General features: G+C 35.1%; 6 protein-coding genes and 1 long non-coding RNA gene across 8 annotated transcripts in view; 4 read left to right on the plus strand and 3 right to left on the minus strand.

The window, feature by feature from the left end:
- The window catches only part of LOC104776937, a 1,487-nt gene extending 674 nt beyond the window's left edge, over positions 1 to 813 (plus strand). The window contains exons 3-4 of the mRNA XM_010501120.2: positions 104 to 215; positions 504 to 813. Of these exons, the coding sequence (XP_010499422.1) occupies positions 104 to 215; positions 504 to 633 (242 nt within the window). The 3' untranslated portion in view covers positions 634 to 813. The remainder of the gene's footprint in view (positions 1 to 103; positions 216 to 503) is intronic.
- LOC104776938 lies at positions 900 to 1,644 on the plus strand. Its single transcript, XM_010501121.2, has one exon. The coding sequence runs from the start codon at positions 981 to 983 to the stop codon at positions 1,497 to 1,499; it is 519 nt and encodes a 172-aa protein (XP_010499423.1). The 5' UTR covers positions 900 to 980; the 3' UTR covers positions 1,500 to 1,644.
- Positions 1,676 to 4,688, minus strand: LOC104776939 (protein trichome birefringence-like 38). Its single transcript, XM_010501122.2, has 5 exons — positions 4,275 to 4,688; positions 3,657 to 3,828; positions 2,559 to 2,737; positions 2,305 to 2,463; positions 1,676 to 2,202 (listed from the first exon to the last, which is right to left on the minus strand). The coding sequence occupies exons 1-5, from the start codon at positions 4,625 to 4,627 to the stop codon at positions 1,914 to 1,916; spliced, it is 1,152 nt and encodes a 383-aa protein (XP_010499424.1). The 5' UTR covers positions 4,628 to 4,688; the 3' UTR covers positions 1,676 to 1,913.
- Positions 13,928 to 14,931, minus strand: LOC104778933. Its single transcript, XM_010503337.2, has 3 exons — positions 14,743 to 14,931; positions 14,226 to 14,609; positions 13,928 to 14,121 (listed from the first exon to the last, which is right to left on the minus strand). Exons 2-3 carry the CDS (start codon positions 14,491 to 14,493, stop codon positions 13,928 to 13,930), a joined length of 462 nt encoding a protein of 153 aa, XP_010501639.1. The 5' UTR covers positions 14,494 to 14,609; positions 14,743 to 14,931.
- On the plus strand, positions 15,289 to 17,361 carry LOC104776940 (bet1-like protein At4g14600). The gene is made up of 4 exons (XM_010501123.2): positions 15,289 to 15,582; positions 15,738 to 15,861; positions 16,385 to 16,441; positions 17,019 to 17,361. The coding sequence occupies exons 1-4, from the start codon at positions 15,512 to 15,514 to the stop codon at positions 17,178 to 17,180; spliced, it is 414 nt and encodes a 137-aa protein (XP_010499425.1). The 5' UTR covers positions 15,289 to 15,511; the 3' UTR covers positions 17,181 to 17,361.
- On the plus strand, positions 17,601 to 19,185 carry LOC104776941 (50S ribosomal protein L34, chloroplastic-like). Its single transcript, XM_010501124.2, has 2 exons — positions 17,601 to 17,890; positions 18,732 to 19,185. Exons 1-2 carry the CDS (start codon positions 17,677 to 17,679, stop codon positions 18,989 to 18,991), a joined length of 474 nt encoding a protein of 157 aa, XP_010499426.1. The 5' UTR covers positions 17,601 to 17,676; the 3' UTR covers positions 18,992 to 19,185.
- LOC104776942 lies at positions 20,735 to 22,787 on the minus strand. 2 transcript variants are annotated; one of them, XR_766192.2, is made up of 5 exons: positions 22,607 to 22,787; positions 22,240 to 22,374; positions 21,768 to 21,863; positions 21,310 to 21,517; positions 20,735 to 21,172 (listed from the first exon to the last, which is right to left on the minus strand). It is a non-coding gene; the product is annotated as an uncharacterized LOC104776942 (long non-coding RNA). The 2 variants fall into 2 exon arrangements; XR_766191.2 differs by lacking the exon at positions 22,607 to 22,787 and having other exon boundaries at positions 22,240 to 22,533.

Here is a 23,558-nt window from a genome sequence, read left to right on the forward strand (position 1 = left end):
TTTTACCCCACAAAAAAAAAAAAAAAAAACAACACTCGCCTCCTCTGTATGAATCTGTTCTGAAACGATCTGTATAATTGAAAAATTGCGTTGTTGATGAAAGGTTCGATTCCTGGAGTTTCATTTGGGGAAATGAAGTTGCAGATTAAGCTTGGAGTGCCTCGTTCTCTTCATCACCAACTTGATCTCGACAAGGTTAAGTCTACCTTCCCATAGTAAGTTTGCCCCCTCCTAATAAGTAACCTCTTTACCATAGAGTTCCTAAACAAAGTTGTTGGCTTTCTCAGAAGATACTTTGAGTTCTTTGTTCTTGGAGTTGATATGTGAATTACTAATATGTTTTTGGAAGTTTGAAGTTGGATTGAGATTTCATGTCAAAACATTTCAGATGGAACCACCATCCTATGTTATATAGTACTACTAGATAACATCAATCTTGTGTTACTTAATCGTGGAGATGTCGGATTCGTTCTTTTAACGGTTGGTTGCATTTCTCTATGAAGCGGGAAGATTGTTAATGTGGAAGTGGTGGATGGAGGACTGATTTGCTCGAGCGGCGTTCTAGTCGAAGAAATGGGTGATAAAAACGAAGATTGCTACATAGTGAATGTCGCAGTTTACGTCGGCTACTAGTCTCTTCTTTCTTGTGTGTGTCTGTTTCATCCCGAGCCGACTTCATCCTCGTCTGTAGAACATTTTAGTTGTATATTTTTGATGTCCAAACCAATTTGGCTTAGGCTTTGCATCAACAAACAATATCTCAATTTTTTCTGTTAAAAACATGGGCTTATGAGGAAAAAATGTTACACACTCTTTCGACTCTTCTCCTAACTGAATGTATCGTTTTAGTTTGGTGCGTTCATTGTAAAATGAGCGGGAAATTTTTCCCTCCTTAAAACCTAAAAAGTTCTATAGCTTTAAAAGGTTAAGCATACATATGATTATGAAACAGTAAAAACAAGATTTGCAGAGAGAACGAAATGAAAGGGAATAAGAAGATAAGTTCGATCTTCGATGTATCTGCGTCTCAAGAGGTTTATCTACAGCGATGTGGCTTTGCCGTACCAGGTCAACCTCCTCCAGACTCCGATCCCTCCGTCGGAGGAGTCTCGCCATCGCCACCACAGGTAAACGACGGAACCGCATCTCAGCCTCCGTCGTCGGATGATTCAGAGACGGATAGTGTAATCGGTTCGGGATTTGATGAGGAGGTTGCAGTGGAGAGTGAAGCGATTCGATTCGTCTCCCCGGAGGAAAGCACAGAGGAGGAGGAGGAGGATGCTACAGATCCGACCGTTGAGGTCGCGGCGGAGAAGCAGAGGAGTGGTCGTAGAGATGATGAGAGGTTGGGAAAGAAGAAACTTAAGATTCCTTTGAGGGATGTCGTGAAAGCCATAGTTATGAACTCGAAGGACACAGAGGCAGAAAAGGAAAAAGACAAAGAGATTGAGAAGATGAGCTGCGTGCAAATCCTCTTGCAAAAAGGATTCAAATTTTAAAGGTGATCTCAATGTTTTCCCCCAAATCAGAACTGCTCTTAGTGGAAGCAAGTGTTAATCTAGGGTTCGTCATGGCCATCTCTGTTTGTGGTAGTCTTACAGAACAGCTTTGATCTTATAATGAGAATGTCTCTTTTGTTATTAATCTGTTTCTAATGATGCATCACACAACAATATAACACTACTAAGACGATTTAAGATTTTTATTGTTTTGTTTCTCCCACACGAAAAATAATAATGATAAGGCGCTTTACAAATCTTCCATCTTCATTATGCATCTAGTAGTTGTAGTCTTCTTCACTTAAACTCCTCTCCAAAGGAAACTGTCAGATTCTTTTTTGCACCTCTAAGAATTGTAATTTACAGAATTAAGGTGTTTTGTTTTCACTTTCTTTTAAATTCTTAAAAACACTTTCACATGGAAAGCGCTGCGTAGAGAAGTTGGTTCCAAGTATCAGGCAACCCGGGGAGGCACCAATGGCTGCAATCTGTTCCTCCATCGCCACCATAAGAAGATGGATGAGCGTCTTTTCTCAACTGAGACAATGTGGTGATGTCAAGCAAGAACACTGGCTTTTTCATTGAACTCAATACTTTAGATACAACTCCTGCAGCTGGTGGCTGACCACTTGGGTAGCTTGATCCACCCAACGGTTGCATTTGCCCACTACAACTCTTCCTTGGCTCGTTCCATTCCCTTCCCCTGTCACCCACAAGAAAACACATTAGTTTTTTCCAAGTTATTTTCTCAAACCACAAAATAATGCGACATAGTTAGATCTCGATTGCAATATAATGGACTTACTCGTAATGAGTGGGAGAAATGCCTTGGAAGAAAACTCGAGTTTTCGTTGTGTCGACGTTTTGATCAACCCATCGAGCCCAAGTGCTAAGTCCTTTATAGAAAGCATCAAGACGGTTCATGTCCTTTACCAAAGACGACCCATCTCGAATATAGTCCCACCTAAATTCAAATAACAACAAAAGATAAATTAATGAAGATTCAACATTGAGTTATGATGAAGTTACTTATATGTTGTTTATATTTATGGCACGGACCCTTGAGATTGGCCTTTATGAGTCCACCAATGCCAAGAGTTGAAAACAAGAACGTCCGTGTTTTTCCAAACACCCGCACCTCCATCGATGGCACCAAGGTTAAGTACACGCCCTACTCTCTCTTTCGCTATATCCACTATGTACGGTGTTCTATATAGATTCAACGTCACTCCATATTCCTGTATTTTTGTATAACAATTAAAAAAGCAACGAGATTCAAGACTTTTATAAAAGACTATTGAAAATATATAATTTCCAATATAAAGAAGAGAGTTATTAAATGAAAGAAAAAAGGTTTCACTTAACAATGAGAATAGTAGTATAAAGTAGACAGAGGGAACAAGAAAGAACAAGTTGGACTGTTGGAGTTGTTTAGTGTACTTCCTTTACGTATTTTGTTCCTTTTTAATTTGTTTTCATTGTTATTTCTGGTAAAACATTTTTGAATTATTAAAAGTAATACTATGAACAAATAAAAAGAGACAAAAGTTCATAGCATAGTGGTAAGAAAATAGTGTACGATTTATATTTTTAATTTATAAATAAAAAGAAAAAAGAGTTTCGAGGTCCATATCAAGTGAAGTAGACTAGTCATTTCATATTGTTTTCAGTTTCGTAATGTGATAAAGGACTTTGCACAATTCTGGTAAAGATAAAAAATAGCTTTCGAATGAAGAAAAACATATCAAAGTTTGCAAGAAATAAGAAAAGTTTATAGTGTTCTATCGAATCTTTCTATACTTAATAATAATAATATATTACTATCCGTATGCGTCACTTTTCTCATAATCAAAATTAGTAGCTGAAGAATCAAATAATTCAATAAAGTTTTCAAAAGATAATAAGCAAGTGGATGTGATCACCAACAACCATATGTTTAATAAGCATTATTAGCACTAAAACAGCTTTTTTCATTCTTTCTTAAATGACGAATTATATTATATAGTCCGTGACTAATACCATTCAATATTAATGACAGCCAGTTCAATTTTACGTTAATGACAACTATTCGTCGTGAGGTTTGATAATTAGATTTTGTTTTTATCCAAAGAACACAGATTATTTATATATAATTTTTTTTTAAGGAAAGAAAGAGACCTGGAAAGTGAGAGAAGAGAGTGGGGTACGCTTGGTAAAAGTGGTCTTGGCGTTTGGTACCGACGCATGGATCATACAGCCCAACGATTCCCACATGTTTAGACTCAGTGAGTCTCCCACGAACATGATTCGCTTCCCTCTGTATTTCCTCAGAAACGCCGCACCGTCGAACCTATAATAACGTAATTAACAATTCATCATCATGCATTTTTTACGTATTATTAACTTAGTTTAACACAAGTTGATGCCTTGATGGTACCTCTCCTTTCACTATTCTAGATATCACAGAATCCACTTAATTACTTTTATTATAATAGTGATATAAACAATCCTTTTCATTTGTAAAAAGAACCCACGTTTCTTTAAACATAAGTACATATCATCAACACCAACTTCAAATAATTATACAATATATAATGTGTATATAGGAAAAAACACATTTTAAATTAATAATTATTGTGCTAAATCATGCAAAGATTGTGAGATTTTCGAAATATCCTCCAACAAATTCTTGTGGTTTTTCTCAATTTTACTGTTTAGTTAAAACACTTTGAGCTATATAGAAAACATATAGAGAGAGTGAAGTTTAATAGTAAATTATGTGTATTAAGTAGAAACCTTGGTATGGCGCAAGACTCAGGTTGCCAAGAGTACTTGAGGAACTGTTTGTCTGGTCGGCCGAACTTGAGACAGTCAAACTCGCCGTCAATGAAAGGACATGTGGACGAATCGTAGAAAGGGTAAGAAGCATCGAACACCCATCGGCCTTGGAACAAGTTACATCCTGATGCTCTTCTCTGCTTCTTCCCTCTCAGTGACGACATCCCACCGTCGTTGGAACCCGTGCTGTTGTGGCCGTTCACAAGGAGTACAGTCTTGTGCGAAGCAAAGGCCTGCTCGGCTCCCGACAAGATTGTGACTGTTAGAAGTGGAAGAAAAAGAAGAAAGAGAGAGATGAGTTTGGAACCCATCTTTTTTTTTTTATGAAACAAATAATACTAAGGTTTTGGGTTTTTGTGATGAAGCTTGTTGATGGGTTCAAGCTTTTATACACATGTTTCTTTATTTTTATATATATATATATATATGTATATGCATATACGTATAGTATATTATTTACGAATAAATGTATATTTTACAAGACGACAAAAAAATGTATATTTTACAAATATGTATATATATACATATATTTTACAAATATGTATATATATTTCTTAATGTGCTTTAAATATGTTGGTCTAATGTGAAGATAACTAAATATTTATATTTTAGAGTACACAATTTGACAATTAAGTCGATATTACTCGGCTCCTAATGCTAAGGACGTACGTGAAGTTGTTATAGTTTTGGGTTCGAGTCACTTATATATGTTTCGGTGAAATCGGGATATCTAATTATTAAGATCTTTAGCCTTATGAGTTATATTAGAGCTTTAGTAGAATAAAATTATACAATCTATTTTTGTGATTAAAATTATGCATCTATAATGTAAATTTTTGATATTTCAATCTTACTATATATGGCTTGGCGTAAGTTTATAATGTTCTTTCTTTTCATTTTTTTTTTGGTGGGAAAAATAAGTTGCTTGAAGAAACTTGCATTATGTAGTTGGTGTCTTCTTAAGCAACAAAATGTAATCCTTTGTTTTTGTAGAGAGCGACATTAATAAATTGACATCCGAAAGGTGTTAAGTCCATCTCATTGTTAGTTTTAGTCTTAAATCAGCGCTGTAAGTGTTACTTAATATGATACGAATGCAGAGTAATTAATATAAGCTAATTAGGTACATACAATGTATCTATGTTTGGTAATATTTAATCAAAAGACTAGTCATGTAACTAAATGTCGATCTTCAAATACTAATTATCAACCTTTTTTTTTTTTTTTTGAACAACCCAAATACTAATTATCAACCTAAACAAGCTTTCGCTAGTGATAATGAACAAAAGATAATCCGGATCTGATAAAAAGTCGGTAACGAGAGTGCATTTTATAAATTATAACCGGCGGTCGGAGACAGTTCATGTCAAACTTTTTGGTTCAATTGTTTAAAAAGACATAATCACTTTATAGAGTAGAGGACAAATGTGAGTTTTCACCGTTGTGGGTTCACAAGTCACATGAAGAAAACACGTATGTTGGGTAGTGTAGTATGTTGTACATTATGCATAATACATGTGTATGGTGTGTCTATGGCAGAGAGAAAGATCATGGAAGGATATGGGAAAGACTCATGAGTGGAAAGTGGTGCAGGCTTTGTCTTCCTAGGGAATCTAAAAAAACAAATTCTAGCAACTATCTATATACTGTATCTTTTTAAACAACTTGTTACTGTAAGGTTTTTTTATACGACTACACAGAGAAAATTTCGACAATTTAAAAGATGATTAAGAAAACCGAACAATTTAGCATTACGTAAATGCCTAGCCAACTTCATGATAACGGTCTGGATTAATAGTCAAATCAATATATACCCTTTAAAATTAATACTTACACAAAAATCATTATATATATACTTATTTCTTAAGATTATGTTCATTTTCGTTCCCTCGAAATTAAAATAAAGTTAAACTAAGTCTTACTTGTCAAAAGATTATAATACTTTTTCTACCCTAAATCATTTGTTTGGTAGATTGTCCATACTTCATATGAGACCTTATATCGCAAAATTTGAATGAGTTCATAAAATAAACAAGTTTAATAATCATAGATTATTTACTTGTTTTTATAATTTAGGATATAGTATTAGATGTAATAATTGATAAATAGTTAAAACCCAATCATGTGAAATTGAGGCCTAATCATAGTTATGATGTCAAACTTTACCATTAGACATATGTAACTGTATTATAGGGTCAGTTCATATTAAGCTGTGTACTTTTAATTAGACTCACTAAATGAATATGTTGTGTATGCAATTCATATAGTATAATTTTATCCCACTTCCTATAAAATCGGATATCAAGTCTATTTCGCACCATTACTCATCCATAAATTGTTGAATCAAAGTTTTCTATATTAATCTATAAATCTCTGACGAGAAAATAAAGTACATATTTGACTTAAAAAAAAAAAAAAAAGAGTAGAGTATTTACTTGGGGTACGATTCCACGAACGACGAAAAAGGTTTACATGGACCGTGGACATTCCGTTGGTCTGCAGGTCACGGGAACAACTTAATCATTTTTCATCAATCTTCACATGCTTCTACGCCATCTGCTGTGAGATCAGATTACTTTATTTTGTGTCACAAACATTTAAAATTATACACAAGATTTGAGACAGTACAAGACAGGTAATATTCGTTGGCTGTTTCTTCGTTTTTTTTTTCTTAAAACACAACGCTTAGTTTTTTTTTTCCAGTATGGCGAAAAATAAATAATGCGATGAAGTTCGCATATACAAAAAACAAAAGTTACCTTATATACGGAAAATAATCTTACTATACTGTTAGTACGTGTAGAAATAATTTTAACATGCAATCGATTCTATATACATAAAGAAATGATACTGTCGGATGATACAAGTTTAAAATACTGGACTCCATTATTTAAGAGGTGATTGAGTAAATATTAGTTATTAATCAGTCATATGATCTTCTGATTGATTTTGTTCTAAAATAACATTCTCTCTTTCCTGAGTACACTAGCTATATACATTATACAATGTGTTTTCTAGAAAGGAAAAAAAAAGACCAAATAATTTCTTTGCTGTCAAGCAACTATAAAAATTGTACCAAGGCAACCAATCATTCCCCTGCTAACAATCATAATATTATATATTGCCGAATCATTTCGACTGTCATCTTCAAGCAATGTCTTCAACTTTGATTTTCCTAGCTATTTTATGATATTTTCGATCGATAGGATTTTGGCTTTTTACTTCTTTTCTATTTGTGAACTAGAGAATGTGAAGGAACCTTCAAAGAAGTGCTTGCAAAAGTTGACACGTAGGGGAATTTGGATAATTTTATCTATTTTGTCTACGTTATTTGTTGCAAAGTACTTGGAATATTTAGTTCTCGAAAAAGATTTACAAGAATTAAGAGTTCGTACTATTGTTTGTCTCTCTGTGTCACGGACGGCGGCTCTCGTGAGACTTTTCTAGTTTATATAACGGACAAAAATAACTATGTGGTCTTAATAGGCTTTTGTTAAAATCATCGGGTTACATATTGAAAACATGAATTCGAACTTGTTGCCCTGAACCATAGGGTTTTGTTGTTACTTTATTTTTTTTTTGAAGGATTTGTGTGGTACTTATTAACTTATTATGATTAAGTGGTGAAAGATCACAAAAATGATGTCGTATAAAAGCATGATGAATATAATATCACGTTAATTGATGAAATTATCATCGTCAAATAATTATTTTAACAATTTATTGTTTTCGTATTGCTAATTATAATTTAACATTTTATTGTTATCCCTGTATAGCAACTGATTCTAATAAAATTCAATGTTATAGTGTTATATTTGAATATTTGCGTTCTATAGTTTATTAATCAAGAGCGATTGTATGAAATATGAACTCGAGAGAAATAAAGTAAGATAAAATTTTACAAACCATAGAAATCTAACATTTTCGTGCACATAGTGATAGAGATCTCTCTCTTCTGATTTTTTGTTTTGTAAATTTTTGTTCTTCAAATTTAGCTAACCTAACTATTTATATAATATAATTTAACTAACATGAATATGCATGTTGACAAAAACAAAATCACATACACACACTGACACACACTATCTCCCTCCGAGTGCACCGCACCGCACCATCCAGGTATGAACCATATTGGTCAACTATAATAGATGGGCCGTTTTGGGGTCCCATGAGGCTCGTTTATTGGGTTCCACACACGTTGCTCCAATGAGTGGAGCTTTTGTTTGGTGGCCAACGTTGCTTCTAGGTAATGCTAACCCAAGTTCCGTATCCACTAATACATCTATTTTATGTATTTTTGACATTCCAATATAATCGATCGATTAAGTAACGTCTTCTTTATTTTCTTCCTTTTCTTATAATATAGAACACAAATCATAAAATTGTCAAAAAAAAAAAAAAAAAAAAAAAAAAATTGGTTGCAAGTGATTGGTTTTTTCTTTTTGTTGTCTATAAGATTTTATTATGTGGTTTAGAGTTGGAGATTTCAGTGGAGATGTCAAGGTGGTGGATTCAACAAAAGTTTTGTTCATGCGCGTGAAATGTAGTTAATGGATTTTTTAGGTCATGGATCCATTGTCATTAGACATACTTTTTCTGAGCCACTACAAAAATTTTGATTTTTTTAGCGAATACATACTCTAAAAGTTAGTTTAGATCTCAGCTCCGGATTTTGATCCCACAAAAAATGATTAAAAGATTAATGCTAAGTGATATATGCAATTGGTACAACAACTGGCAACTGCAAATGGATGTGACAACGAAAAAATTTCAGTTGTGTTTTAATGTAAATTTAAATTATATACAGAAAGCACAATCCATATAACTTATCAAAAGAACATAAATAAATCATATTATCGACGAATAAAATAAAATAAATAATAATGGTTTCGTAAAAATAAGGATGTATGATATATTAATCCAAGACCTTAAACTGAAAGAACCATATAAAATCTACATATAAATAACTCAAAAAGATATAGAGAAGTTTGAAAGATTATTATATAGAGAAGTTTAATAATATTGGTAAAATAATAGAAAAATTATTTTCTAATAATTTTATACAACTAGAGAATTGTGCATAACCGAAGTAGATAAAGATATTGTTATACACACAAAAAAAAAAATGTGGCCACTGTTATGCATAAAATTAATTATACAACTAGAAGGATAGTCACGTTCACGTACGTACGAGATTACTTGTCATTCCAGATTGGCTGCTCTGCTAAAAATGTACATAATGGTCATTTAGATAAGATATTTCTTTATTTAGACAATGATTTTATAGTTATTTTTTATATATTATATAGATAATTATGCTATTCTAAGTGTGACTTGTAGAGTACTAGAGTGTATCAATTAACAAATATGGAACAAGCTTTGCTCCGCAGTTCCTCTTTCCTTCAACTGTCAATTATTTAACTATCCAGTTCACAATTCATAGATGAACAACTATCTAACTTAAAAATCATTGCTTTAAAAAAAAAACGATGATATTTAGGAATCCAAAAAAAATACACGAAAAGATCACAAATGTGCTTATATGAATGAGAGTGGGTAGTTAAAGAATCTTCATTCATCAATTTAATGATATTTCCAAGAATGATTATATTGAAAATAAATCTATAGAGTGTTCGATATATTTTTAGAAATTAAACTCGGGTATGTGGGCTAGTGAAAGCTTTGGTTAACGTAGTACGTACGTACGGTCATATATACATAACAGTTCAACAATTTTTTTTTTTTTTTTGCACTCCAAATAAAAATAGAAGAATTGAAAAGTATTATAATGTTCGTTTGTATAATTTGATATTTTTGGATTTTATATACCACTACTCATCAGTGGACTAAAGCTTGGGAGATAATAATGATGACAAATCGAATACAGGAAACGAAAAGTCAACCAAGTTGTAATTTGTGAAGTACTGTAGTAGTGGTGGGCTTTATTAACCAACTTACAATACATCAACAATATGCTAATGTACGTCTCTTTGTTGCTTAGTGGTGACACCATATATGACAATACCTCTCTTTTTCAGTTACATCATCATGGAGTACCTGTCGGTCGATTTTACAAGATATCAACTCTTCGTTTGTTTCTGTTTACTTGAGTACTTCATCTAGTTAATTTGGAATATATAATACATTCGTATCACAAATGTTCATTTGCTCACAGTGACAGCTATAACCATAAGCTTATGTTCGAAATAGATGCACATCCGCTATAGACAACTTGGTTTGTTTGAAAGTTTACCAGCTTTCCAGTAGCAAATCAGTTTCTTCTGTTCATAATTATTGAACGTTTCATTTTTGAACTATTATTGTTGGTGAAAGTTTTTCTTACCACTGCTAAAACTATGGGTACAATAATTCTGCTTTCAGGAAACAAATAAAGACACAACGCACGTAAAAAATACGATGGAGGAACTGGCAGGTCAGACGTTTGAATATGACTAATAATAGATACTCCAACGTAACATGGACCGTCTGAATAAATAATATACTCAATGTCAGAAGAAATCAAAACACATAGGACAAACACGAGTCTGATGGCTCAGGGCACAAACCATTCGTTTAGACTTTAGATAAGTGTATAAGGGAGAAATGCTCAATAGTTAGAAAATTCAAACCTTATTTTAATAGAAACAACAAATAAAAGTCCAAATCTTTGAAAATGTCTATTTAAGAATATTTGTTTATTAAAATGTATAATTACCTTTACAATAATTCAAGTGATTAAGACTCTAAATTTTCGTTTTTGTACTAGATGTCAAATTCGTTGGACTGGACCGCCTTGATTGATCCTACGTAAAAGCCAAAGCTAATACAAAGACAACTTAATTACCCCGATCAACCACCTAGAAACAAGTCAAGACCACTATAAGTGAGAATGGATGAGTCACCACTACAGTACAAGTGGGGGATTGATCTATCTTTCATGTCAGCATGTAACCATGTAATGTCAAAACCGAGGGATGTAACTGTGTAAAACCAAAATAAATGGTTATGGTACCTAGAATATTGATATATAAACGATTATGGTACCTAGAATATTTGTTCTAATACCAAAACATGAGTAGAAAGACCACGACCCGGATTTCTAATCCTCGGTCACAGGTTATGTAGCGTATGTAAATTTAAACCAGCACATTACACAAGTTGGCTCTATATAACTGACGAAGATATAGCACACACACCTTCAGGTTCTTCTGCGTTATTTGATGTTGTTCGAAATAAATTCCATCACTTCCTGAAGTGTTGCTTTCCTTTCTTCTTTGAAGTTCCAAAGTTCTCAGATTCCACTTGCATTATACTCATTCATCTCCTCGAGTGCTGTTTTAACTGCCTTATGTACCTGTTAAGCTTCTAACTAGTAAACTCCATGAACAAAAGCTTAACCTTAGGGAAACTCCATTAAACCTCCATTAACATGTAAATGCAAACTCAAAAGGTTCAATAACTCTCAGATTACAAGATAGAAATGAAGAACAAAGTGAAAGATAAGATCGGCAACCCTCGCTCACATCCCTCGGGTTCCTCTCTTCCCAAGCAGCCTCATGTCGGCTAACCCCTCACAACATTCATCATGTCCCCTTGTGATGCTTCCCCTCTTTATTTATATAGCTTAATCATCTTCTAGGTTCTTCTTAGCCTCCTAGGCAACTTTCCTCATCTCTCACGTGTGAACTTTGTTGCACATGATCCCAAATAGATTCAGCTCTCCTCACACGTGTGACTATCTCTTTTACAATTCAGTCCCTGCATCTTATCAGTACCTCTTCTCCCCACTCTCCTTTAAGCTTCTCCAACTGCTCATCCTCTTCGTCTACCACTTCCTGTAACCAAATCAAAGTACCTCCATTACTGCTAACACTCACAGGAAGTTCCACCAGTCTTTTCCCTCTTATCCAACATATAGATGCAAGTACGAATTATCACATTCACAGGTTTTTACTTTGTATTTGATTAACCAAGCAGAAGGGTAGACACAGAAAGACCAGACACTATCAATCCATGAGACAAAATAAAAAATGCAAAGTGGGATAGTGAAAGTGGCAAAGAACATACTTTTGCTTCGTCCCTGGTTCCTTCCCTTTTGAACGGATGCCATGCTGAATCCTTGAGGTTCTCCTGCCATCTAGAGCAAAGGGTAGCAGCTTTAGCCGTAGCTTCATGTGCAGAATATCTCTTCTTGCAAACATTCAGGAAGGGCTTCTCATCAAGTTTTCCCATCAGTTTTATCCCGATATCGGTTTGGGCACCCAACTCAGGCCAACCCTGAAGAAAAGAGCTTTTCAAACCGTAAACAACATATATGAATCAACTTAATCACTAGCAGGTTGGTCCACCTTACATTCATTCGTTCAAGCAGCAACGTATTCATAGACAATATAATGGAATAAGTCTCTGTCAATTTCATCATCGAGTCTTACATCAACAACCAGTTCATACAACTTGGGGTTTTAATTGCAAATTGAAGATATCCAATAAACTATAGTGTTTGATCAAGTAAATGCCATTTCAGACCCGTAAAAAAAAACAATTATTTAGGATTATTTTGTTATAAAAAGCTAATGGAAAAATAAATGGAAGTGCATGAAAAATCTGTACCTCAATCAATACTTTCCCGCGCTGCTTGCATGTCATCGCTTTGGCGTACTAGGTTTATTTCCAGTACCTGTTTGGTCTCTAGCTGCTTCTCAAACTGATCAAACTTGTTCAAAACATCTTTTCTTTCCATCTGAAAGTTTAAGTAGATAGGTTCAAACTCAAGTCACAAATGAGGGAAGGCCTTTTTCCTTGATTATGGAATTAACTTGTTATACAGTTTTGAGTTGTGTACTCCTTATGCTTTTCTCGAAGTTTTAACAGGCGTTCGTCAGGCTTTCCGAGCTCAAGGGCGGCCATCTGGACTGAAACGTTCATATCATCATTCTTTCCGAGCTCATTGCTTTGGCGTACTAGGTTCTTCATTTCCAGTATCTGTTTGGTCTCTAGCTGCTTCTCAAACTGACTAAACTCGTTCAAAACCTCTTTTCTTTCCATCTGAAAGTTTAAGGAGAGAGGTTCACACTCAAGAGTCAAGACACAAATGAGGGAAGGGAAGGCCTTTTTCCTTGATTATGGAATTAACTTGTTATACAGTTTGAGTAGTGTACTATGAAATATACCTTCAGCTTTTCTACAAGTTTTAACAGGCTTTCGTCAGCCTTTCCGATCTCGGCCATCTGGACTGAAATGTTCATATCATCATTCTGCCAAAGCAAGAAAACATGAAATGGTAATCGAAAAGGATAAATGCATGCATATGCACTGACTGAATGTTTCCTATGTAACAATACTGACCATGAGTAGTAGCTCATTCTCTGCTTCATCAAAATTTTTTGCTTCTTTCATTTCTTCCAATCGTTTGGCCTTAGCATTCAGCTTCTCCATCTCGGTGCGCAGAACTTTCTCTTGCGCCTTTTTTTTCTGCTATGATCCTATCGATAGCGAGAAGCAATTTCTGATTTTTTCTTCCTGCACAAAAAAGAAACCTAACATTTATCCTTCTACCACTTCTAGTCAGTAAACCTAATCGACAAAAGTCTTACATTTCTTCTCCGTAGGACTCAACCACTCACTACTTCAGACATATTCAGAAGATCAAAAAAGTTAACTCGAGGCGACCTGAAACAAGATGAAAGGTACTGACCTTCAACAGCAAGATATGTGGCTTGTTCTAGGTTTGTAATGGAATTGACATTATCAGACACCCCGGTGAATGGAAACTCAAAGGGCAATGCACTATCTTGTCTGATCGACTCTGAAATTCCAAGGCAAACAGAATGATAAAACATTGATTGTGAAAGTCCACGTATTGGCTAACATTGGTATCTTAATAACAAGGTAAATGAGAACAATAGATACCTTTAACATTCAAATTGGTATGTGTTTCCCCCATGGTAGCATCATCATCATTAGCAATTCGAATCAGAGATTCAAGAATTGAGAAGACCTGTCTCTTAGTCCGGACATGGTTAATGATTCCCGGTTTCAATCCAGTCAGCAATCCACTTGGAGTTGGTGCGGTACCATTATCTACCAGCTCCAGCTGTTGTTCTTTACTAGGGATCTCGTTTCTCCCCTTGAGAGAAACATCACCTTTCCTCATATACTTTAGTTGCTTTCGCCGCATCGAATATGACTCACCCGATGACCCTGCCGCTGCAGCACTACTAGAGAACTGAAAAGGACTTGCTACTCTGTTACTTGTCCTCCTCTTAACTCACAATTGTCCTTCTCCCCTGAAGTCTGAAAAATTGGGATAAACCCCAGAGACCAACAACACAAAACCCATTAACAAATCGCAAAAATAAGCAAGTTTTGGATGAAGAACCAAAAAAGTGTAAGAAGTCATCGGGGGAAGGGGAAGGAAGAACCAAACCTGAGAATTCGATGACGCAGAATAAACCCTTCTCTGTTCCTCCATTGCCACACTAGAAAGATCTCTCCTTTACCCAAAACTGGCAAAACCCCAGGTTTTTGTTTAAAGGAGGGCCACGACACCAAGTGGCAAAGTAGGGATCATTTCATCTTAAAATCGTATTAAGCAAAACTAATTTGTCATTATACTCACTAAAAACTCACATTCGAGTCTTCGACCCTTCGTATTCAAGGAAAAATTAATTGTCCAACAGTCCAAGTCTAAATTAGTCAAAAGTGTGGTTACAGTGACACTCATTGTTAACAACGATGAAAAACAAAACAAAAACAAAACGAAAATGAAAAACAAAAACATTTTACATTTTAAAAGCCCATTTAATTTTCAAAGCCCAATTTAATTTTAAAAGTCCATAAGCGAAATTACGTTAGTAAACAGAGAATTACAACAAAACTGACATTGTTATAAACTTAAAAAAATATGACGAAGAATGACCAATATGACAACGCCACGTGTGTACTGACGGTCCTTTTATCATTGAACCGAAGAGAAACAAACAAAACCATCATCCCCCGCCAGCTTCGTTTCATCGATCGTCGGATTTACACTTTTCGTTTCTCGAAATCTCCCTCTTATTTTGTTCTCTTCTTTCGATTTGCGATTTCTCGATCTCGATTCTTCTGAGAGAACACCATCTCGATTCTTCAAACCCTCTGCAGATTCCGAATTTAGGTTTTTTTTTTGAAAAAATTCCCTCTTAGAAATCGCGTCGATGGCGTCAAATCCTCACAGAGGCGGTGCGGGTGGTTCCTTATACGGCGGCGCTGATCCTTATAGATCCAGGTATTGTTCTATTTTCTCAGTTTCCTCTTTTTGAAATCGATTCTGATTTTATATATTACAACTCGGATCATCTGGATGAGTGAAAAGCTAGGGATTTTTAAGGTCTCTAGATTTGTATATGCTATATACTAACTAGGTTTTTTTTTGGTATGCAGAGAAGGGCTTAGTACTAGGAGTGCTGCAGGTTCAGAGGAAATCCAGCTGAGGATTGATCCTATGCACTCTGACCTTGATGATGAGATCCTTGGTCTCCATGGCCAAGTCAGGCAATTGAAAAACGTTAGAGAAACCCTCATTATCCCCATTTTTTTATTGTGTGCTTATGGTTCTGCAGTTTTTTGGCTTCTCTTTAGGCATTTTAGTTGATCATATTGGGCAGATTTGTCTTCAGTTTAGTTATTATTGTTATGGCCAGTTGATTAGGGATGAGGTGAAAGTCTGTGCTTAAGTAATAGCAAACGACTCTATGGCTCTGTTTCTGTTACCGCTTTTTCTGGTCTTGAAAGTGGCTGCAACTTTGGTTATTCTTTTTGTATATGTTTTTTTTTTTGGTTCAGGGCACTACGATGATGTATATTTTTTTACCCATCAGTGAGTCTGTGATTAATTAGATGACTTACCAATGAAACTCCACTTATTTGATGTCTTTTATGAAAAATGTCCTTGCGTACTATTTTATGGCATACTTGTTGAAGAGCTATTTCGACATTCTCAACAATTCCTTGTGTGTTTACCTTACATTTTGCACATAACTTATCCCTTGTGATTTTGGTTATTTCATTGATCCTTTATTTTGATGCAGATTGCTCAAGAAATTGGTTCAGAAGCTAAGTTTCAGAGGGACTTCTTAGATGAACTGGTATGTGTTGCTGAGGTTCTTTACTTTGATGTTTTTGTCATAAACATATTCGAACAGCAACATGCATTTATGCTTTTACCTTGTAGGCGAGTCACTGATTATATAGAATATCCGAATATGTGTCTCCTTTTACTTGTTTCAAATGGTTGTGCTCATTATTTGGGAAACTACAGTATCAATAAAACGTCTGCTAGATAAATTCCACATTGGCTTACAAACCAATAAAACTTGATAAATGTAGAGTTTAGATTAAGTTCAGACTTATATATGCGGATTGCGGAATCTGGTCTGAACTCTTGTGGCTTGTGGGTAGGAATAGATATTTTCCATCTCTGCTAATTAGGTGAATGCATCAGGAAATGGTGTTAGCTTATCATTGTGAAGAAGAGTATGGTGTTTTAACATGGTTAGTTCGTTCTAGTGTTTCTTTTGTTACCTGAAGAACATCCGAAAGAAACTAATGACGAACAAACTAGATTTGGTTGTGTGAGACTGCAAAAACATGAATTTAAGTGTTTGTTAATACAGAATGCTGTTGTCTGAAACATGAAGCTCAATGATGTTTTTTTTATGACAGCAAATGACATTGATCAGAGCGCAAGCTGGGGTGAAGAACAACATAAGGAAACTGAACCTGAGCATAATCCGTAGCGGCAACAACCATATCATGCACGTGGTTCTTTTCGCACTCGTCCTCTTCTTTATCCTCTACATGTGGTCCAAGATGTTCAAAAGATAGATGGCATACTTGTGTAAACCCCAAAAGAAAATGCCCCTTGATGAGAATGTTGGTGATAAGTTGTAGAAATATAAATCCTTTCTTCTAGTTCTCGTTCCCTGTTATATAGCGTGCTTGTTTGGAACCTTTACATGAAACAAAATTTGATCACAAAACCGCGTAAAATCCTTCTACTCCATTACTTTTGTAGACCGCGATTCAAAACCTGGTTTTTACTTAACCTGATTTTATTATCGGCCGGTGTAATCGCATTCTCAATCGATAGCATCGACCATCATCACATTTGAAACTGACTGACAAAAGAGAACAGTTATTGGGCTTTATGGTCTAATGGGCTGTAGTTTACGGTGGTAGCGTCCGTAGAAGATAAAGTCTCTACACTATGTAAAAAAGGTACCGGAGAAAAAAAAAAAAAANAAAAAAAAAAAAAAAAAAAAAAAAGAATTGGGTTTAGGAGATAAGGAGAAAGAAGAAGAGTGAGAGGGGAACTTCATCAATGGCTTCCTTATCCACTTCCGTTGTAGCTTCGGCTTCGTCGCGTTTATGGAATCATTCTTCCAATGGCAAAATCAGCGTTCCTTCAGCTTCGCTCTCTCTGCGTAATGGTTCAGTGAGACGGGGTCAGTATGCTCTTAGCTCTTCCGCTTCTTCGCAGCTTCTCCACTGCTCGTTTCTCTCTTCACCTCTCTCCCTAGCGTCGCCATTTTCTGGTAAAAATATACTTCAAATTGGTATCAAGTATTGTTTGTGTGTACCTAGTAGTATTCTTCTTTTTGGTGATGTAACGTTTTCTCACCCAATTTTGATTTTTGGTTCTCGCTGGGTTTGGCTCTAGCTTACCTTTTGAAGTTATTTCTTACAGATTTGTGTTTTGAATTTGGGAATTGTGTAACTTGTCATGGTGAATTTTGATTAGGAAGTTAGGGAAGCTATGTTTTTTTTCTTTTATTCCTGAAATTTTTAAGTTTAGCTCATGTAGTTGTAGCCGCTAGTGAATGTTGTTTGCTTTTCAGTATATAAAATCTTTGCATTTAGCTCATTACAGTAGCTGCTGCATCTCATTCTAGAGTTTGCCTTCTTCTGTTGAAATCTTTGAGATCCAGCGAAACAACCTAGTTCTATTTAACTTTCTTTGTTTCTCATTTATCTATCCAGCTCATGTCTGTTGGAAGCAGTGATTATATATGTTTAATGATTATAATTTTTTTGCACAAATTGCTTCTAAGTGTCACATGAACTTGTCCTCTTCCCTTGATCATAACTTTGTTGTAAAAGTTTAGAGCAGTGTTACTTGTCTTGGTGTTGAGCAGTGGATTGTAGCTTTGCAGACCTTATGTTCAGTTGGGAGCCTAGGAGAATGTATTGGGGTCATTTTTGGATTTGTCTGGAGTCTTGGTTCTGGCCAGTGGTCGAGAGTTTAGGGATCCCTTTAATTTAATCAAGCCTCTCTTGTATAGTTTTAGTTCTTTGGTAAAATTGAATATTATTAGTTTGATACACTACCAAACCTATAACGTCACATTTATCAAAATGGTGTTGATGTGTTTTCAGGTTTGTCCATTGCGTTTGATCTCAGCGGTCAAACTGGTGGACTGAATGGCCAGAGACGTAGAGGCCTTGTGGTGAGAGCTGGAAAAGCTGCTCTGTGTCAAACAAAGAGAAGCAGATCAAGAAAATCTCTGGCTAGGACTCATGGTTTCCGTAGGAGGATGAGGACCACTAGCGGTAGAGCGACCATCAAGCGCCGACGTGCCAAGGGACGTTGGAACCTCTGTCCCAAGTCCAACCCTAGCAGTGGCAAACGGGCTTGAGTGTTCGTTCTTTCTCTTCTCACTCTATCTGTAATCTTGTTTGATATGCTTTTTTTTTTGTTTTTTTTTTTTTTGCCAGAAGATACAATGAGAAACATGATTTGATGATTCTCTGAGCTCTTTTCTTCGTTTAGCTCTTTTATGTATTCTTGATTTTGTTATTAAGCAAAGACTGGAGATTCCGGTGGTCGCAATCAGGGTTAAGCTAGCTCATTGCCAGAAAGCAGGTCGAGATGTAGTAAGTAGGTCTCCAATACTGGGAGACAATGTTCATGGAATCTATCTCCGCGCCACTGTGGTACTTGCGTCCATTAATTTGAACCTCATCGAAGGCTTAACTTGAAAGTCATCATACCTGATACAGACTTACAAATCCACACATGCGTTAAACATCATCTCCTGTATACACAAGTTTCTAATACAATCATTATATGCAATATTGGCACTTCCTCATCTCTTTTGTCTCTTAGGTGGTGGCATGGGACGATGTGAAATTCCCAGTGACACAATTAGTCTTGTCTGTGAGACGAGTGAAAATAAAAGTATACTTTGGGTTCAATTCCTTAAGATTTTACATTCTTTTTTTTTAATATATTTCTAATGTTAAGCAGCCTAAAAGTTTTAACTAAATTTTTAAAACCAAATTAATTTTTTTTAAAGCTTTAAGATTCAGAAAGAAATAAAGACCAAAAAAAAACTAAAAAATTCCTTACTAGAGGAAAGAGAGGGAGGGATCAGATTGTGTAAAAATTGAGAGCGCCCAATAGTCGTAACAGGCTTTGGGTGGAACGCTCATCTCGCAATTTAAGCGAGTTTTTACCATTCCTCATTTCCCCTTCAACTTGCCTGAAGGATCATGATTTTCACCTTTCACAGCTCTTTCTCTTTTATAGGGATACTTCACCACCATCTTCCCTCTGCCTAACGATGTGGGACAAAGCTAAATTCTCTTTCTTTTTCCAAAATGGGCCTATAAAAGGCCTTTGTATCTCTCTCTCTTTCTCTTTCTCTCATTCAATAGTTTTAAATTTAAAAGCCTTTAAACAAAAAAAAAACATAGAAGATAGAACACATAAAATATGAAAAAAAAAACACATCACACAAATTAATTTTATGAAAACTAAGGAACCTTAGGTCATCTCCATCAAAGGTTATTAGCCATATCTTAAGAGTTGCTTAGATTTAAAAATAAATAATTAAAATGAAAACAACCAAAATTTGTTAGTGATCGATCCTAAGCTTAGATGTTTAAGAGTATCTCCATCAAAGAATGTAATGAAAGTATCTTAAAACAGATTTTATTCTTAATTTTGAATAAAAGTGAAATTAAGAACTTCTTAACAAACTTTAATATTTCATAGGTCCATTGAAGGTTTTTAAATTTGAGATTCTTAAAAATATTTTTCTTTGTAATTGTAAGTGTGACATTTACCAAACAGTTCTTGTCAATTTAATGATGCAAATTCATGATGCAAATATCCGAAAGACTAAGAAAGATTGTGTGACAGTAACCAATCTGAAGCAAAAAGAATATAAAGAACGAACTCACCTCCAATAGACTCCAAATTGTATCGAGAAGAGCAAATTAGAGAGCTGGGATGATGAGTAAAGCATACACGATATGTGCCATGTTTCTTATGGTATGTAATCTTGAGCTGTCTACGTTTTTATACAAACATTATTGCTTGAGCCAACAGAAAATTTCATACTCCAGACAAGGATATACATGACAAGGGAACGAGAGAGGCAAGCAACCATAAACTAATCAAATCCAAATCAGCAAATTACATGACAAGGATATACAAGACATATAAAAGTTTTCACCTAAAACAATAATCTTCTCAAATGTTTTCTGGTATATCAAATGACAAAAACACATCAACTTAGCATAATCATTATGTAAGCACATCAATCTAGCGTTCAGTCCAGAAGTTTGTAACATAAGAAGAGGAAAAAAGCCAATACCTCAGTGATGAAGCTGCTTGGAATGAATAAAATCCAAACACTCATTAATTTTGTTAGTTTTAAACTTGACAAAATGAAGTCTCCCACCAAGAACATGATAGCTTCTCAAGTTGTCATTGGTTATACCCAATCTCTCCTTGATCGTCTTCTTACGCTTATCATCATCATTCGAGTAGTCCTCATGCCGTGAATAATACATCAGCTTTATCAAAGATCCTACAAATAAACGACTTTACATTCAGCATTAACATCAAAATTTCCAAAAATCAAGATGGTCAATTACAATGAATCAAAGGTAAGATTTTTATTTTATTTTTGTGATTAGAGAGAGAGAGAGAGAGAGAGATAAGCACCTCCGATATCAAGAGCTAAATGAGAGATATCATCAGACTGATTAGGCAACAAAATAATGGGATCTCTCTCCTTGAGATTGCCATGGATTTGAGCTTTGCTAAGATCGAATCACCAACAACTTCCTAATTCCCAAACACACCACAGAGAACCCCCACCTGCTTCGAATCCCTCCCTAACATGTTCCCCACTTAAGCTAATATCCTTTTCCTGAATACACAAATGATTAAGCTAATATAGTATTGTATCACTGAATCAACCCCCGCAACAGGCTGAGGGAACATAGAATAAGGATTAAGCTCCTACTCACCCACTACATAACATACATACATCATTCAACCAAGAAACAGAATAAGCTGGTTATGTGAAAAGTTAAGTTATATAGATTATCAGAGCAACGGTAGATATGCCACAAATAAACTGAATGCCTTAGACAGTGAGGCGTAGAGCAACTACTAACCATTAGTTTGATAGTGCTGCTCCAATATTGTTTTCTTATTCTCTTCACAAAATTCCTTGACTGTTTTCTCAATATCTTTTGGGGAAACTTCAATCCCTGTTCCAAAGCGGTAATAAAGATCTCATCCCCAAATCCATGGAAAGACACAGAAAAATGTAACCTCAAACTCTCAAACTCTCAAAGCATTGGATTAAAAAAGAACAACAGAAAACCCGACACACATTGGCATTAAAGAAATCTAGTCAATGCTCATTGAAGGAACACAAACACCACATGCAACAGAGTCTAAATCATTAAACAAAACATTACGAATTGAGATTACATAAAAATTTGGATTTAGACAACATATTGACAGAAATAAAAAAATTTCGCAAACGAAAATGAAAACTCAATCCTTTTATATCCAATTTCATCTGATACAATAAGAGCTGATAGCGAACACAAAGGAGGAGGAGAAGAGAGAAGGACACACCTCGTGTATCACAAGGACACGAAATCTGAAACCCAAAGGAAACTGTCGCCGCAAAATCTCTTACCAAAGAACAGGAATTGACTTTGTTGTTATTTGATTGTTTCAACTCTCATGGCTTCTTCTTCTTCTTGTTAGCTTTGGCCATCGACATTAATCGTAATCGAGGTTGAGATAAGAGAAAGACGCGAGAGAGAACAATAAAAAAAAAAAAATCCCAACCAATCACAAATTGACACACACAATCAAACAAAAGTTTCTAAAAACATCTAAAACATCTAATGTAACAATCGATCCTTAAAATTAAGCCTTTTGTATTATATTTATTCTGTTTTATTATTAGCAAACTTATAAGAAACTGGGTAGATACCTTGATGGAGATACTCTAAGGATTGTTAAGGATCTCGGTCGTGTCGACACCTGATTGGTTGAAAAAAAAAGTGTTTTTTTTGTTTATTCTTTACCTCTTCCGTGTCTCATATCTCTCTCAGTTTTGCGATTCACAGTTGAATTGAGAGGAGAAACATCTAAACAGCCGACGAAAAACTCAGCTCTCAATGACGTTTTCTCTTATGTGATTGACTTTGTAGAAGAACATGTGAACTTTATTTTAAGTTGTGGTCTTTTGATATGATTACAGTTTTGGCAAACAAGAATGCAATTTTAAACTTTTAATGAATGCAATATTTTTAAGTTTTTAAAAGTATACAAATCTTATAAATTTAAACAAAATACCATAATAATTTACAATCAAAAAAAATATATTTTAAAAAACCTCAAATTTAACAACCTTCAATAGACCCATGAAATATTAAAAGTTTCTTAAGAATTTCTTAATTTTTATTTTTTTCAATATTAAGAATAAAATTTGTTTTAAGATACTTTCATTACATTCTTTGATGAGCGTGTCCTTAGGTATGAGAAAAAGGGATATCATTTGGAGGTTTACACTCTCAAGACTTTTTCCCTCTCTCTCGTCTAAACCTAAAAGCCGCTCAAGTTTTTTCTTAGATCTAAGATTGGAGTGCGGTGGCTCCTTTAGCACTGGCTCTGGTCTCCCTGCTTTGTTTCTTATCGTTCCTTTTTGGCTTTTGTATTAAGTTCTGGGAAGTTTTTTGGCATTCGATTGGGGTTTCTATCTAGTTGATGATTTTTGGTCTCTTGCGAAAGCGGTCGAGCGTCTCAGTTCTGTTTGGTTGGTGGCTCGTGTGAGAAAGATGGTGCCGGATCTGAGATCGACGAGATTGTAGTCTGTAAAAAGCCATCGTTTTTTGCCTGCACATAATCGAGATCAGTTCCTCGCTCTTGTGCTTTTTCTTGTT

Source organism: Camelina sativa, chromosome 3 (genome assembly GCF_000633955.1).
Source record: "Camelina sativa cultivar DH55 chromosome 3, Cs, whole genome shotgun sequence".
NCBI classification, from domain to species: domain Eukaryota; kingdom Viridiplantae; phylum Streptophyta; class Magnoliopsida; order Brassicales; family Brassicaceae; genus Camelina; species Camelina sativa.

Coding starts and splice junctions, on each gene's coding strand:
- LOC104776938 (XM_010501121.2), top strand. CDS start 981: ATGAAAGGGAATAAGAAGATAAGTTCGATCTTCGATGTATCTGCGTCT.
- LOC104776939 (XM_010501122.2), bottom strand. CDS start 4,627: ATGGGTTCCAAACTCATCTCTCTCTTTCTTCTTTTTCTTCCACTTCTA. Junction 3,829..4,274: donor GAGTCTTGCGCCATACCAAG/GTTTCTACTTAA, acceptor ACGTTATTATAG/GTTCGACGGTGCGGCGTTTC. Junction 2,203..2,304: donor ATTTCTCCCACTCATTACGA/GTAAGTCCATTA, acceptor TGTGGGTGACAG/GGGAAGGGAATGGAACGAGC.
- LOC104778933 (XM_010503337.2), bottom strand. CDS start 14,493: ATGCGGCGAAAGCAACTAAAGTATATGAGGAAAGGTGATGTTTCTCTC. Junction 14,122..14,225: donor TACCAATTTGAATGTTAAAG/GTATCTATTGTT, acceptor TTGGAATTTCAG/AGTCGATCAGACAAGATAGT.
- LOC104776940 (XM_010501123.2), top strand. CDS start 15,512: ATGGCGTCAAATCCTCACAGAGGCGGTGCGGGTGGTTCCTTATACGGC. Junction 15,583..15,737: donor GCTGATCCTTATAGATCCAG/GTATTGTTCTAT, acceptor TTTGGTATGCAG/AGAAGGGCTTAGTACTAGGA. Junction 15,862..16,384: donor AAGTCAGGCAATTGAAAAAC/GTTAGAGAAACC, acceptor ATTTTGATGCAG/ATTGCTCAAGAAATTGGTTC.
- LOC104776941 (XM_010501124.2), top strand. CDS start 17,677: ATGGCTTCCTTATCCACTTCCGTTGTAGCTTCGGCTTCGTCGCGTTTA. Junction 17,891..18,731: donor CCTAGCGTCGCCATTTTCTG/GTAAAAATATAC, acceptor ATGTGTTTTCAG/GTTTGTCCATTGCGTTTGAT.